This window comes from Colossoma macropomum, unplaced genomic scaffold, assembly GCF_904425465.1.
Source record: "Colossoma macropomum unplaced genomic scaffold, Colossoma_macropomum, whole genome shotgun sequence".
Classification (NCBI taxonomy): Eukaryota; Metazoa; Chordata; class Actinopteri; order Characiformes; family Serrasalmidae; genus Colossoma; species Colossoma macropomum.
The window spans coordinates 38950042-38965910 of record NW_023494792.1 but is presented as its reverse complement, the minus strand read 5'-3'; the positions used below and the strand labels follow the sequence as shown (position 1 = coordinate 38965910).

Sequence of the window (15869 nt, the reverse complement as noted above, 5' to 3'; positions counted from 1 at the left end):
GGGGCGGTGAAGGGGGGCTGAAGAGAGCTGACAGCATGCTGATTCAATGTGTGTGAATGTGTGTCTTCTCCACAGTACGAAAAGTCTTGCTAAGAAGTAACTGATGAGAAAGGTAAGGCTTCTTTTGAGCTTTTGTGTTCACAGGAGTCAGATTTATGTGTGAAAAAGCCAAAATGTTGTTATTCTGCATGTATGTGGGTGTATTTGCATAAAAAAAAGCTAAACAGTGGAAATACTCCATAGACATAGGAATAAAAAAAATCTGATTCCAGTTTGGAAGCATGTAGTGAGTGGAAGAAATCTTTTTTACTAATGTCAGTAATATGAAAATGGTCATTCTGAACCAACGTCATGAATGTGTGACCAAATGTAAGAATAGAGCACTGATGTTAACAGTCATGACATTGTAATGAGTAACTATACTACTTACCTACTGCTTACCTCTGAGAAACTAAGTAACTAACTATAACTTACTACTTACCTCTGAGGACGACTAAGGGTGATTTATTTTTAAATCAGAATGTTAAAGGGGTTTAGACTGTCACAGTGCTAAACTGAACTGCCACCATCATCTCCTGTGTATGTTTGAATTCAGAGAGAGACTATTACTGTGTCTCTCTGCTTCATAACATTAAGGACCAAAATAAACTTACTCAGTTATTTTTAAACCAGACAGCTAACCTGCCTGCTGTGCCCTTTGGTGTCAACCAAAACCATTCATGAGTTAATGTTTCAACTATCTGATCTTTCATTGGCATCAGACAGAAATCCTATTAGTCGTTGTATTCACTCTATTCATTAGAATGAGATCTAACTGACCTCTAGCTCAAACTAGCTAATATTATCTTCCTTTTTTTTAGAAGTTGTTTGACCACCAGCAAAGGTCAACCTATTGAGTAAATATACTGGAGTCCTAGATAATAAGCCGAAATGGGACCAATGTAAATCCTAGAAAGGGAGCAGCAAGGGCTTTATTTTCTCAGCTAGCTAGCTTCCTTTATTGCTAATCAGACCATATATAAGACATTTTACAGCGCTTTGGTTGAGAGCGTTGCATTTATTTCAAACACTTTTAAATTATGTATGATGTGCACTTTTTCTGTCCAGCATAATAGATCTTGTATAGAGTAGTGAAACACATGTCTATATTTGAAACACAGTATAGTTGATGTTCTACTGTAAAATCATTGTTTACCTATGACTTGTCTCAATGTGTTGTGTTGTTTTGTTGCATCAGAATCGTCAAGTGTTATGTTTAGCATGGGAAAAAGTTTACTTACTCACCTACTGTTCTGTTTACTATTAGACAGTTTCCCAAATGCAATGCAATAAGATTGAATTGATTTATCCAAAGTAGCACCAAATTTGCCGGATTACTTTCCAGCCTGTTTGGTGTTTTTTATCACACCTGTAGTAATGATTCATGTCCTTCTTGAAACCTGTCCAGTCTATGAACAATCTACTTAATGAAATATTTAAAAATAATTTGTTGCTTTTTGCCAAATCTTAGGTCTTTTTTGCCAAGTTGTAAAAGAATTTGACCCATGTACAAATTCTTCTGTAATTGTTCTACTATTTGATGGTGTTTGTAATGGAGGCTTATGTGGCTCTGTGTGACTTTAACTCATTGCTGTTTCAGCTCTATGTATATTTATTAATGTAGTGACATGAATGCCTTAATTGTGGACCTAACTTTGAGTGAAGTTATTAATCAAAATCTAACTGTTTTGGAGTTTATTATTCTGTAAGTATATTGTGTGAACATTTCAAGAAGACTAAACCAATAGAAAGGTTTCAAATTACTTGTTAAATTAACATACATTAGACTAAATAAATGAAATAAAAATCATTGTGCATTTTCCTTCCATACTATCATGTATATTTCTAATTGAAATACAATATCAGGGAGGGGAGCCCAATGCAGGTCCTGGATATTTCATATCCAACACACTTGGATCTAATATTCAGATGCCCCTGAGGGCCTTTATTAGATCAGGTGTGTTAGATTAAGGGTGGAGCTAAACTCTTCAGGGTGGTAGATCTACAGGACCAGGATCGGGCACCCCTGATCTAGATAATAAGTGGGAGGTGGTGGAAGTAAGAGGTGCAGCGTGATATCATTGGTTAATATTTTCCCCGCCCATTGGTGCACAGTGACATAATCAAAACCCATAGGAGGTTTCAAAGGTGAGCAAAAGTGATTACATTTTGATGGAAGATGTGAAAACAAGAAATTTGTCTTCTAAATGATACATGATAAATCATGCTTAAAATGACAAGGGATATAAACTAACAAAGATTAAAAAGGTATATTTTGATTTTGGATTTACCCTAAGAACATTTTTGCTGTTGTTACAACATTGGTGACACGGTTTGAGAATTTGAGCCACAGTTATTTGACTCCGGTGAACGTATGTTGTGGTTTAGGGTAGGGCTGTGAGATCTGAGGAATGGACAGTGTAGAGACCGGGTACATTCCAGAGTAGAGACCAGCTATGTTTGTAGGAGGGGCTGTCATATTAAGTCGGTAATTTTGTGACCTGTTGTGCTGTTAGAATATTCCCATTTTACTTTGACCTCTTTCTTATAATTCAGACCTTTACTCTTGATACTGCCATAATTTACAGTGAATTTAAGTAGAAGTCTGCAATTTAGCAGAATTCAAGTTTCTGCAATTTCAGCATAAAAAACTTATAGTTCAGTTCAGTCTAATTGTGTGAAGGCTGGTGAAGAATAGCTCTGTTAGAAAAAAATCACTGGGGTGTTTTTTCTAAGAGAGCTACCAATCCTCTATCACCAGGATGGCTTCCATGTCCTCTTCCTAATGACATGCGAAATATCTGGAATAGCTTCCACTCATGGGGGCAGATGGCAGTGTACATGGTGAGGTTTTACATAGTCAGATGTGGGCATGCATACCTATATATAGACAAGAATGCAGGGGTAGAGAAGGGCAGATTGGACCGTTGCCCTGCCTGCATTTTTATCGGTGCAGGTGTGTGACATTGAGTAAAATATCCCATATGACTCACATGGAGAGTTACTCTAATGCCTTTGTTTTATCAACCAAGTTATGTGCTGTCCTGATTTTTCATACAAAAGAACCAAGTTTTCTTGCTGCCCTTTTTCTGATTGGCAGACAAAAAGAAAAAGGCTAACTTGGTTGTTGTCACTGTAACTGATCCATGGATCCATTTCTTCCTGTGAGCCTTCTTCCATGTTCTCAGTTTTAAAGAGGAATTTCACTATTTTTTCAAATTCCTGCATAGTACAATGGCTGAGATGTAAACACAGTCATTCAGAGTTGTTTGATGTGAAATAGTTCATTGTAGAGAACTCACTAGTTAAAAAGAGAGGACATATGGTCCCCCTACTGTATGGTTTTAAAGATATTTAAAATATTTAGAAATATTTAATATTTTAAAAAAGCAAGTTTTATAATAAAATCTTATTTTAAGCCTAAAATAAAACAATTTTCCAGGTTTAAGGCAATGTGTTCATATACATTTCATGTTCTTACATTCTATGCGGGACCTTTCAGAGGCCTGGGCATCTGGTTTCTATCACCACTGTTGTGAACAATTCTGACACAGTACATTTCTCTAGAACAGAGTAATCAATTGAATCATATAGAAATTTATGAAAAAACATTGGAATTCACCTTTAAATAACACAATGTTAAATAAACAAACATTGTGTGACACAATGTTTCACTGTGTTACATCTGTAAAAAACAAAATATGTGAGTCTGTGTTTCCATTGTGACACTCTCTGCTATGTGTTTAAATGAATTAAAACCTGGACTGCAGTTTCAGATCATGAATCAGAGCGCAAAACGCTCATGCATATAAAATGTCAAGAAAAATGAATATTCTACTTATTGACCATGGCAGTTATCGGCAACTATGGATAAACTGATATGTGGTCCTAGCCCTAATGATGCACCATAATTGTTCCAGACAGAAATATTTCACCAAAAATCCACACTATTGAAAGGGTCTCTCTCAGGAGTGTCCAGTCTTACCCACAGAGGGCCAGTGTGACTGCAGGTGTTCATTCCAAACAAACTGGAACACACCTGATTCCACTTGTTTAATCAGTTGATCTCAGTCTACAAACAATTGATCACTTGCTCTCCTGCTTTGTTGAAATAAAAACCTGCAGCCACAGTGGATAAAACTTGACACCTCTGGTCTCTCTAATTTGGCAAAGTAAACAATTGTTTTAGGCAAAGTGTTTCCAAATGTTTAATAGGCAGTGTACATGAATATTAAATCTGCTAAGAGGACTAAAAGAATGCTCTTTCAATCTCATTGCATGGTATAGGTGGATGTGCTTGCTAAAGAAAAGAAGTCTCATTCTTTGAGGCCAGCAGTGAATTTTTCATCCTGTCTGGAAATAGGCAACCTGAAGAGCCCAGAAATTTTACTCAGCGGAAAGTCACAGCAGGCCAACATACACACAGACTGACAGCATGGCTGAAGCCAAGGCCTCATTGAGTTCTACGCAGTCTGGTGCAAAGAACTTGGATGCCGAGCAGAATGCTCTGCTTCCAGAAGATCACAGCAAGAACCATTTTGATATCATCCAACTGCAGGAAAAGGTGGGGCTCTTAGGCAGGGCGGAGTCAGTGGAGTCAGCAGAGATGGAGGTCCAGAGCAGCACGCTGAGTGATAAAGAGCTTATGGAGATGAGAGCAGAGTTTGATGCATCCGTTTCACCTGTCCTGTCCCTAGAGGAATCTGACCTGGAGCCTCCAGAGGCAGGAGAGCTTCTGATGTGTGTGGAGGAGCCAGAAGTGGAAGAAATGATGGACAATGTTCCACTGACCACTTTTACTCCTGCAACCCCTCTCCCTGAGTCCCCTGCCTTCATCTCAGCACCTGAAATGATCTCGGATGCATTACATTACCTTCCATGCCCACAGGAACTTCCTTTTTTCTCCACAGCAGCACCAGAACCAGCAGAAAGCCATATGAGCTCTAAGTCAGAGTTAACTGATGAACCCAATAATTCCGAGCCGTCTTCAGATTCACTTATTGAAAAAGCCCCACTAAAAGCACAGCCTCAGCTTGCTGCTCCTGCCTCCCGTTCATTTGAGCTATCAGTGCTGCTGACTGGTGGTGTTGCCTTAGTGGCTGTAGTGATAATGACATACGTTTTAACCAGGAAGTAAGAGGAGGTTCATGGAAAATGTTTTTTTTTTAATCTATGATGTCATTTTTCTTTTTTACATTTCTTTATGATACACTATGTGTCCAACAGTATCTACACATCTCCTCCTAATTAGTAACTTCAGTTACTTTAAGGTGCACTCATTGCTGACAATGTTTAATTACATACACACAGTTTATATAGTCTCCATAGAATAGCACTGCCAATAGAATGGGATTCTCTGAAGCAGTCACACATGAGCCCAATGTGGCATGCCCAATGCCAAGCGTCAGCTAGAAGGGTATGAAGCCCCCCAGCATTGGGCTGTGAAGCAGTGAAACTATGTTCTCTGGAGTAATGGAGCTCCATCCAGTATCTTTGGGATGAGTTGGAGTGGAGTTTGTGATCCAGAACTAAACATCAGCACCTGACTTCACATATGCTCTTGTGGCTAAATGCAATCAAATCCTCACAGCAATGTTCCAACTTCTAAAGCTATCCCAGAAGAGTAGATTCTGTTACTGCAGCAAAGAGGAGACAAACTCCCTATTAATACCCAGAAGAAACACTGGAGGAGAAAGTGTCTACAAATGTGTGGACATATAGTGTATATACATCAGCAATTATTGCTTATAATATTCAAACAGTGCCCAGGGCAACTTTTGTATCATATGAGCCAATAAATTATGAGGAATTTGATTCTGTGAACTCATTCATGTATAGTATATGCAGTATACATGTATGCTGTAAAATCACATGATGCACCCTCAAAATGTGCATGCCACTGTACTATCTGTGTCCTCAGAAAACACACACATATACACACACACAAACACATACACACAGTTACACTTAATAATCATAATCGCTTTATTTTGCCAAGTATGTTACACATACAAGGAATTTGTCTTGGTGAGTGCACACATATATGACATGTAACATACTGAACAGACCAGACAAGCAAGTAGACTGTTATCAAGTATTTAGCTAAGGAAAAAGTAAAATAAAAATACAATACATAGAATAAAGAATAATAATAGATAATAGTTAAATAAAGTGCATTAAACCTTGAACGAACTGTGGCTGGCCAACTTCAGTATTACTTATCAGCTAACTGCCTCTTTGAACCATTCCAGTCCGGATTTCGTCCCTCTCATAGCACAGAAACTGCCTTAATAAAGGTCACTAATGACCTCCTAGTGTCTGCCGATATTGGTGCCCTTAGCATGCTTCTACTACTTGACTTGAGTGCAGCCTTTGATACGGTGAGCCACTCAATCCTCCTATCAAGGCTGCATGATCTGGGCTTTAGGGGCACTGTCCTGTTTGTCACCCTCGGTGGCCATACTTCTCACACGTCTGTGGTTACTCAGGGGGTCCCTCAAGGCTCAGTCTTTGGACCTCTTTTGTTTATTGTGTACATGGTTCCTCTTGGCCACATAATACGTAGTTTCAAGCTAAACTTTCATTGTTATGCGGATGACACACAGATTTACATTAGCACTCAATCTATTAAAAATCCACCCCTCACCCAGCTTGAAAACTGCATAACAGACATTAAAACCTGGATGAAGCACAACTTTCTCTTGTTAAATAGTGACAAAACAGAACTTATTCTTATAGGATCCAAATCGACTCTCTCTAAAACTTCTCTTTTCTCTCTTTCCATCGAGACGAAACGAAATCTGGGTGTTCTCTTTGACTCAACTCTCTCATTCAGTGCACACATCAACTCTGTAGTTAAAACCTCTTTTTTCCATCTCCGTAACATTGCAAAAATTCGATCGTCACTCTCTCAGTCTGCTGCAGAAACCCTTATTCATGCATTCATTTCTAGTCGCCTGGACTATTGTAACTCTCTACATGCTGGTATTAACTCATCCCATTTATGCAAACTCCAGATGGTACAGAGCTCTGCTGCTCACCAACTCGCACTCTCAGGTCTTCCTCTGCTGGTTTACTCACTGTCCCACCTTCCAACCTACATGGGTAAGGTGATCGTGCTTTCTCTAGGCTGGCTCCCCGACTCTGGAACTCTCTTCCCTCACATATTCAACAAACCAACTCTGTCTCCACTTTTAAATCTAAACTTAAAACCTATCTCTTTTCTATTGCTTATAACTGTTCTCAATCCTAAACCAGCCCTTTGCCAAGTCCTGCTATGTTTTGCTTGTGATGTTATGACTGTGCTTCATGTTCTCATGCTTGTCTTTACTGTTCTGTATTTCGAAAACCTGTAAGCGTCTTTGAGTTCTTGAAAAGCGCTATACAAGTATAATGTATTATTATTATTATTATTAAACATACATACAGATCCATAAGATTACCTATACATATTATTATGTACATATACACAACAATGACATGACCGGGATTTGTTGACACTTTCTTATATGGATTTGAGACAAAGTTTATTTTGAATGAAATAAAGTTGGATCAGCATAGCTATAACACTTACTTATAGAGTAAAAAAGTTCCCTAAAACCCATAAATCACCAAAAAAGTCATTAATTTGAAGGAAATAATGACTCAGGTTAAAGTAAAACTAGCCACCAATTTCTCAAATGCTGAGTTCCCTTTAGATCTCCACTGAATCTCCATGGCTTGGAAAGTGTATGTACATGGAGCCGAGAACAGAAGTTGGGATTTGCTTTTTCTTCACAGTGTTTTACAGTGGCTATTCTGTGTGGTTATACTGATTATTATACCCCCCAAGGTAATAATATACATCTGTTTTTAAGAATCTCACCGTTTATAATAATAATAATTTATAATAATAATTATTATTATTATAAATTAATAATAATAATAATAATAATAACAATAATAATAATAATGATGATGAATATTATTATTATTATTATTATTATTATATCTACATGTCGTGTGTTTTTATCCCGTGGCGACTGTTCTTCCTCTCTTATTCTTTTCTTGTATAACACGGCCTCGTTAGACTGTTTTACCTACAGTGCGGCAGGGGGCGGTGTCCGCATTTACACGTCTCCTTCACTGCAGAGAGTGGAGAAGCAGTACGTCAGCATTAACCAGAGAGGGATTTTATAGCTCTCTTTACTCACACCAGTGATCAAAATGACAAAATCAAAGAACATGAAGAAAGAGAAAAAAGAGAAGATAAGTGTAGCGAGTGAGGTGAGCTGGAATGTGCTACGTTTACTGATTATACAGCGGTTTAATCCTGCATCCTTCCATGCTGTGCTGTAGTGTCGGCTGGGACCGTGTTCAAAGGAGAAATACAGGAACCCAATAAGATGAACGAAGCTAGGAAACACGGTTTTACTTGATAGCCCGCTAGTCGTAGACTCTGTGTCAGAGAGGGGCAGGTTCAGTCTTGAGTGTCAGCAGTGAATAGTTCAGTATTTTCTTCGGTTTAATGCTCTTTATTTAAGTCTTCAGGGCGTCATAATCACCTGATGAGTTGAATCACGTACTACAAGGGAAAAAAACACTGAAATGCTCTCAGGAAAGGAATTTCCTTCACTAAAACCGTCCTCTGCGTTTCCATACAAAGTTTAGCCCAGCACTACTGTTAATCTTACTAAAGACATAACTACCTGAATCTCTTGGGGGGGCTTAGTAAGTAATAAATAAAGGTGTGAATTGGGTCTGGTGGAGATGGGAGGACCTGAAGTTGTCAAGCTGTAGGTTCCCAGGTAAGGAATTGAGGACCACATCACATGGACTTTGTAAGCTACTCTGCTTTACAGCTTGAAATGAAGTGATTCAGTCACTGGTGTTAAAGACACTTTCCAGCCAAAATGAAGAATTTATTCATCACCATGTTTTGCACCCCTGATTACACTCATCTGTTAATTGTCAGTTTCAGTGGGTGTGTTTGAGCTGGAAGCCTTCAGGCTGTGCTGGACATCAGCCCTCCAGGACTGTAGTTGTGCACCCCTGCTCTAGAGTGAGAATATCCAGTTTGAAGGCTAAGGCTGTGTGCTATAACTCCAAATATCTTATTAACGTATTAACTGTGTTAACTGTCATCAAATAATCGTTACAGTGGAAAGACAGAATTTTACCTGACATTACCTGAATGACAGAATTGACTCATCAGATATGAAAGTGCAACAGGTTAAAGTTGGCAAGATAGTTCCTTTGGCTCCTTCTCTCTGGTTGAAACAGTTGTCAGTTACACTGATGCTACCTTGGTTGTATTTTTTTAGTCTATAGATTGGTGGCTAGGCTAGCAGTCAGGATTGATTGACACCACAAGGATTCCCAATGGTTGTTTGATGTATTTGTATAATGTATGCTGGGTATTGTAGAGAGAGGACACTGATGAGCTGATGACCTACGCCACTCATATGGTTAAAACCTTCTGAAAAAACAAAAAAATTGTTACAATTCTGATGATATGCCTGCTTATGTGATACTGACTTGATGCATTTTCCTGCCTTCAAGAAGCAATAAACCAAAGTTTTGTCGCAATGATCCTCTCTAAGGACGTTCTTTCTTTTCCAATTGGGATCAATATGTATTAAATGGAACACTTTCTTCCCAGATTGACCGTATTGAGGAGCAGCGATTGCGCTGTCAGAGTAGTCTGGAAAGGGCAGAGTTCAGGCACCGACAGGAGCAGCTTTCAGACGAGGACAGGTGAGAGTGCATACAGAGGACAGTAATGACAGTGACCATATACTGGAGAAAGCTTTAACGGAAGTTATGCATTTTGCCCACAGACAAGCCCTAGAAGATGAAATGACGATCATGAATGAGAGCATACAGAAATACGGTATGGTCAAAGAATGCTACTGATAGTAATCATAGTGAAAAATGTCTGTGTAGTGATGTTTCTTGTATTTATGCTACTGAAGACGTCTGTTCTTTGCTTGTCTTTCAGAGAAGGAGCTGGAGGTGCTGCGAGGAGAGAACAGGAGGAATATGATACTCTCTGTAGCACTCTTGGCCATCAGTGCTGTGTTCTATTATACCTTTATCTACTGAGGACACCTATCTAACACTACGGCCTTGACCTATTATGATCACCATTCTGACACTATGGGACATTTTAAATAGGTCAGAAGCACTGTATCCTTCTATTTATAGAGGCAACGTTTCACGATGTGTTGTGCCAAAACTTAGTGATATGGACCACACTGGAGTCTTATCTAGCATGATTGAGCTACATTTTGTAGCACTATGTAAGCTCCTGCCAAGTTTTCATGTTATGGTTCTGCTTTTATGCGAAATCTAAATGGGTTTGCTTCCTTGGAGAACTTTTGAAATGACTCCTTTAGTGTGCTTTATCCCTCGTTGGTGTGCGCAAGAACATGTTTTGCTGTGTAATGAATAATTTTTAATAAAAATGATATATCGTAATAACTGACCACTGTAATTTAACATTTTCTTGGAGTTAAAGGTCATGAATGGTATCTTTTCAGAATATTTTGGGATGCACGATAATATCAGAATTTTATCAGTATGGGCAGAAAATTAATAAAAAATACTGGCTTCAGGCAGGTGTTTACATTTGACTGATATGTCAAACAGACACGATGTATTTATCATGAATGTAGAGAAGCTGAATGTTTAGGCAACTCTGGGCGAACATGTCTGCGTTTAATTCATTTTACTGCGTTTGTAACAATTTGTAACCTCTACAAATTAATGTTACATTTCTGCCTAATGTTAATCCAGGTGGGTTTAGTATCAATTTCTACATTTTATAAATGTTTATATATCTGCGTCGGCAGAGGGAGTTGTATGTAAAGTTTGGGGTTGGCTTTCTGAGTGAAAATGTTGATGCATGCTGTACTGAGAACACACTTCTTCACACTGTAATGTACAATGACTGTTTATTTGCTGAATCTTACATGTTGGGGGAAACAAGCATAAATCGTGGTCTGTGCAAAGGTGGTCACATTTTATATTTTATGTTCTTTTTCTGAGCAAATAAATCAATATTGTACACTAAAATGTGGGAAAAAATGTCACATTCGAGTTTGTTCCCTGTAAAGGATGTTACTTTTTTGAAACTAATTTTTTATTTGCATTTTTTTTTGAGAAAACATACATCAAATTACAATCAACAAACATTAACCTATGACTTTTACATATAACTGCACGCCCATGAAAAATACTGGATATCTGCATTGGCCAACAATCCCCATATCAGCTAATCTCAAATCATTCTAGAAGAGCATTTTTAAGCTCTAGTGTTTTATCCAATCCAATCAGGTGGAGGCTATGCATAGATTGTTTGTAAATATGGTCCATGAGCAAAATATCAGATGATGTTTTAATTAAAATATGTATAACCCATAACTCCTGACTGATATGCAAAGAAAAATGTTAATTGCAAGCAAAAGCGTTTTTCAATCACTAGAAAGTATTTTGCCAAGAATGATTCAGTGAATATTGTTAAGATTTAAAACACATTATTCAAACTGAACCATGTTACATGACAGGGTTGAGGTCAGTTTCACTTCAGACACAAACTCATGATTTCTGAAAGGAACAATTGTCCACTGGTTGTTCTTGAATTTACGATTCGAAAAGTGAAATGCCCCTTAAGAACTCAGTGACTCCTGGGTTTTCCAGGTAATCATTTATTGCATTTCAACAGGACTCACATGCACAGAGGAGGGATGTGGGGGCAGAGGGGATATTCCATCCAAAATAAAATTCATCAAAAAAAACAAAAGAAAAATAGAAAACAAAGCAGACCTGCACAGCCACAGTAAATATAACATTATTCCATCAGTCTTTATAACAATCTTTCACATTTGCTCTTGCTATAGTCAACTGCAATAAATTACAACATCAAACAGCCAGTTTATATCCTGTTCGGTTATTACAAGTGAGCAAGACGCTGGGAGCCTTTGTAGATGCAGCTGTATATTAGAATCTGGCTGGACACATGGAAATTTATCCATGCCGAAGTGCTGTTCTTCAAACTGAACTCGGTTTCATTCAGGCGGCAGGATAGAGGAATACAAGTGTTTTTTTATGTTTTTTTACAAATGAAATGCTTTGCACCAGTTCATTAATACATAAGGTACTTTTAACATAACTAAAATATATTCAACATTTGTTTATCTCAAAATAAAGACTAAAGATAAAATATTCTAAAATGCATATTCTTTCTCAGCAGGCCTAGTCAAATGTTGCATGTCGCACGTGACCAACAGAAGAGGAAGAAGACCAGGTCGATACGTCAGTAAAAACAGAAATGAGATGCTACACAATCTTTTAATACATCTGTATATGTCATGTCCATTCATATATTCCCATAAGCTGTATGGCTAAAAGCTAGACAATTAATTCCTCAAATGACGACATGGATCAAGTGAGCCCAAGATTGGCCAGTGATATTTACCACACCGAAATATTATTCATTTTATTTTTTTTTCCACAGAAAACGTCAAACATCTGTTTGGGGTTTCTCACAGAAAAGCGAGCCAGGAGAAATAAAAAGGAACACACATCCACCACTGCAGATGTACAAGGATGCATCCATCAATACCTTACACGGTTCATCTTTTTAAATATAGCCTGGAAACAAAAGGATAACATTAAAATACAAACACACGTGTACAGGATCACTTTCACAGGTTGTGGTACAACATTAGACAGAGAGAGAGGGAGGGAGGGAGGAAAGGAGACCCTGAAGCTACTGATCAGAAGAGAGAAGAACACCTCCATTTCCTCAGGGTAACAGGAGCTATGATCAAACACAGAGACAAAAACATAAACCTGCTTTTAGTACACTTTTGCAGTTCTTCATATTCCATTTCCAAATATTACTTAACATACTCAAATAATTAAGAATCAGAAAATGGTTGAAGATGTATGATGTATGAGGTACAGTCATATGCAAAAGTTTTAGTGCTCCCGGTCAAATGACTTGTTGATTTTTTTAAGTGAAAATAAGGTAACATGCTCCACATTTTACATTTTAGTGTACAGTTACTGTTTATTAACTGATTTAACATATGGCACTAACCTTGCAGAAAAAATGCAAAAAAAGGTAAGTATGTTCCCTCTAAAGGATGTGTTAACTTATTCTAACTTCTATTCTAAAATCAAGAAAACATGTCATTTGACCAGAGGTATTCAAACTTTTGCAAACAACTGTACATTGTTCTTAAACTGTATGAAGGTACCTGATGCTGATCTATAGGAAGTCTTTAATGTTCAGGTCAGCGAGGGGATCTTTGGGAGGAGGTGGCTTTCTAGGGCTCTGAGCCATTCCTGGAGACATCTGGGAAAACACACAATATTTTATGTTTAAAATTAGTATTGATACACAGAGACCTAAGTATCAGCGTTTTGCTATTTAATTATTCATAGTGAATTGTAAATTAAGCCCATTGTTAGACTCGATCAATGATCAAAATGCATTGTTTTCCTAATACACAAGATGGCGCTGTTTCTTTCTCTTGAGACCAAGGTTTCTGTCTGTGAATTGTAATTGTTAGTAACAGTCCATGGTCTCCAACCCTCTTCCTGGAGATTTACTTTCCTGCAGAGTTTCATTCCACATGCATCTAACACCTAACGCTAATGCATATGATCCAGCCAATGAAGGATGTATGAAGAAGTTTTTTAGCTGGAGCAGGTGTGGCAGATTGTGGTTGGAAGTTGACTATGCTGGAAGGTAGATCTCCAAAACCAAGGTTGGTGACCACTAGGTTAGATAGTGTAGTGAACCACATGAGAGAACAGCGTTCCATCACCCATCCAGACATGAATCAAACACTCCACTATAACATACCAATGAGTCATTAAGCAAGACTCCTAAAGTTACCCTCACCTGCCATTCTAAATTGTTTTGGATAACAGCATTTGTTAAAGATGTACAGAAAACATATTTAAATGTTGTTTGTCTACTTCACAAGTATCTGCTAAATAATTTAAATGTTGAATTCTGATTTGTCTGCTTGACCACTCTGATTTGCCTTCGTGAAAAAGAAATAAAATAAATGAAATAAAGAAAAAAGAAAAGCGTAAAACTACTTTTGGAGAAATAATTTGCATTCACTAATACATACAGTGTGCCTACAAACTATCATGCATATTACATAAACTGGAACTCTGCTTTATGTATAGTACAAGTCAAAAGTCTTGACACATCAATTCAAGAAGGATTTTTCTTCATTACAATATTTTTTATATTTCATAATGTGTGAATGTTATAAATAAAAAATACATGCTCATCCAGCTTTCTTCTGGGAAGGCTTTACAATACATGTTAGAATATTGCTGATTTGATTGCATTCAGCCACAACAGCATTAGTGAGTTGAGCTACTGATGTTGGATGATTAGTTCTGGATCACAAACTCCACTCCAACTCATCCTAAAGAATTTTAGAGAACGCAGCGTTAGGCTGTGGGGCCGAGGAACTTTTTCCAGAGCATCCCCATTATATTAGAAACACTTTTCTATGGAGATTATACAAGCTGTGTGCACATTAATGCACCTTAAAGTAGCCAAATTCACTAATTAAAAGGGGTGTCTGGATACTTTTGCTCATATAGTATATTTTAGATTGTTTAAAGTCGCCCCCCTTTGCCTTGATGTAGCTTTGTACACTTTTGGCGTTTTCTCAGTCAGCTTCATGAGGCCTGAAGAAGCTCCATATATCCTGACATCTTGTTAGCTGATGAAAACTACTGGGGCATTTTAAAAAAAATGTCTTACTATTAAACATTTGTTTAGGAAACAAATTCATACACAAGCATCAACTTTGCTATTTGTCTTTGCCTTAGACTGGCTTTACACAGTGGAACTTACATGCAACTTTAGTTGTTTGAAGCCTACATGAAACTAAATTGCACATTACATACTGCATAAAGTAAAACATTCCTGCAACTCACTTGCATGTCAATTTAATGAAACAAGTTTCCTTAGCACATGAACACATCAAGTGATCATACTGAACAAAAATAAAGAAAATAAAAAAAATCCAAACAATTACAATAGGGTTCCAGCACTTTGCACTTGGACCCCTAATAAAAAAAGATGGTTTACTGTGCAGTTGAAAAGGAGATCACAAGGAATCCTCTTACAGAAAACAAAATAAATTTCACATGTGAATAAAACGTGTGTTTTGCACACTTCACATGTGAAATATATGTGACTTTTCTGTAAGGGTCAAGGTTGGTAGTTGTCAGCTTGTGCCGCTTGCTCTTTTGATGCCTCCTAATTTTAGCACAGTGTTCAGATTAATTTGGAATCTAATATGAAAGTTATTACAGAAAAGAACACTGAGGCATAGTCCTTGATTAACAAGGCATCAAGTCTATAACCATAATGGCTATTTGCATGCAACTTAGGCTGAAATTAATAAAATAAGTTTCACAGTGTAAAACATGACTTAGAAACAAATTCCAAGCATTTGAGCCTAAGCTTTTAGATCCAAATGTCTCCAAACTTTTTACAGATACTGCAGTTTTCATTCAGATACTGTAAGTGCATTAATGTACTACCGATGCTCCAGGCGCTCCTGCAGCAGGAAACTGTGGTCTCACCATAGGCTGCTGAGGGAACATCATCGGAGAGCTGGGAGCAGCTCCAGCAGCGCCAGGCTGTGTGAGAGAAAAGGAGTGTGAGATACACACACACACGGACGAGCACTCGCAAACACAAACATACACACACAGCCTTACCATGCCAAAAGGCAGCTGGGACCCCATGAGAGGAGAGACCCCGGAGGGAGCAGGCTAAAGGGGAGTGAGTTACAGGGGGA

General features: G+C 37.9%; 3 protein-coding genes across 7 annotated transcripts in view; 2 read left to right on the top strand and 1 right to left on the bottom strand.

Moving 5' to 3' along the window:
* The first annotated feature begins 2 nt into the window (after positions 1 to 2).
* On the top strand, positions 3 to 5512 carry si:ch211-214j24.14 (uncharacterized protein LOC559160 homolog). The gene is made up of 2 exons (XM_036575526.1): positions 3 to 112; positions 4327 to 5512. Exon 2 carries the CDS (start codon positions 4475 to 4477, stop codon positions 5174 to 5176), a length of 702 nt encoding a protein of 233 aa, XP_036431419.1. The 5' UTR covers positions 3 to 112; positions 4327 to 4474; the 3' UTR covers positions 5177 to 5512.
* A 2647-nt stretch (positions 5513 to 8159) lies between these two features.
* ccdc167 (coiled-coil domain containing 167) lies at positions 8160 to 10504 on the top strand. Of its 2 annotated transcripts, none has more exons than XM_036577131.1 (4): positions 8160 to 8304; positions 9680 to 9774; positions 9858 to 9910; positions 10024 to 10504. In XM_036577131.1, the coding sequence occupies exons 1-4, from the start codon at positions 8245 to 8247 to the stop codon at positions 10134 to 10136; spliced, it is 321 nt and encodes a 106-aa protein (XP_036433024.1). In that variant the 5' UTR covers positions 8160 to 8244; the 3' UTR covers positions 10137 to 10504. The 2 variants fall into 2 exon arrangements, with proteins under 2 accessions (XP_036433024.1, XP_036433025.1); XM_036577132.1 differs by having other exon boundaries at positions 10019 to 10504.
* A 1202-nt stretch (positions 10505 to 11706) lies between these two features.
* snap91b (synaptosome associated protein 91b) overlaps positions 11707 to 15869 on the bottom strand; it is a 51133-nt gene continuing 46970 nt past the window's right edge. For 2 of the 4 annotated variants that reach the window (XM_036577126.1, XM_036577127.1), the window contains exons 21-23: positions 15610 to 15708; positions 13284 to 13381; positions 11707 to 12841 (exon numbers count right to left, since the gene is read on the bottom strand). In XM_036577126.1, coding sequence (XP_036433019.1) covers positions 13295 to 13381; positions 15610 to 15708 — 186 coding nt within the window. In that variant the 3' untranslated portion in view covers positions 11707 to 12841; positions 13284 to 13294. Of the gene's footprint in view, positions 12842 to 13283; positions 13382 to 15609; positions 15709 to 15789; positions 15844 to 15869 lie in introns of all 4 variants that reach the window. The other 2 variants (XM_036577130.1, XM_036577128.1) reach the window with 2 other exon arrangements.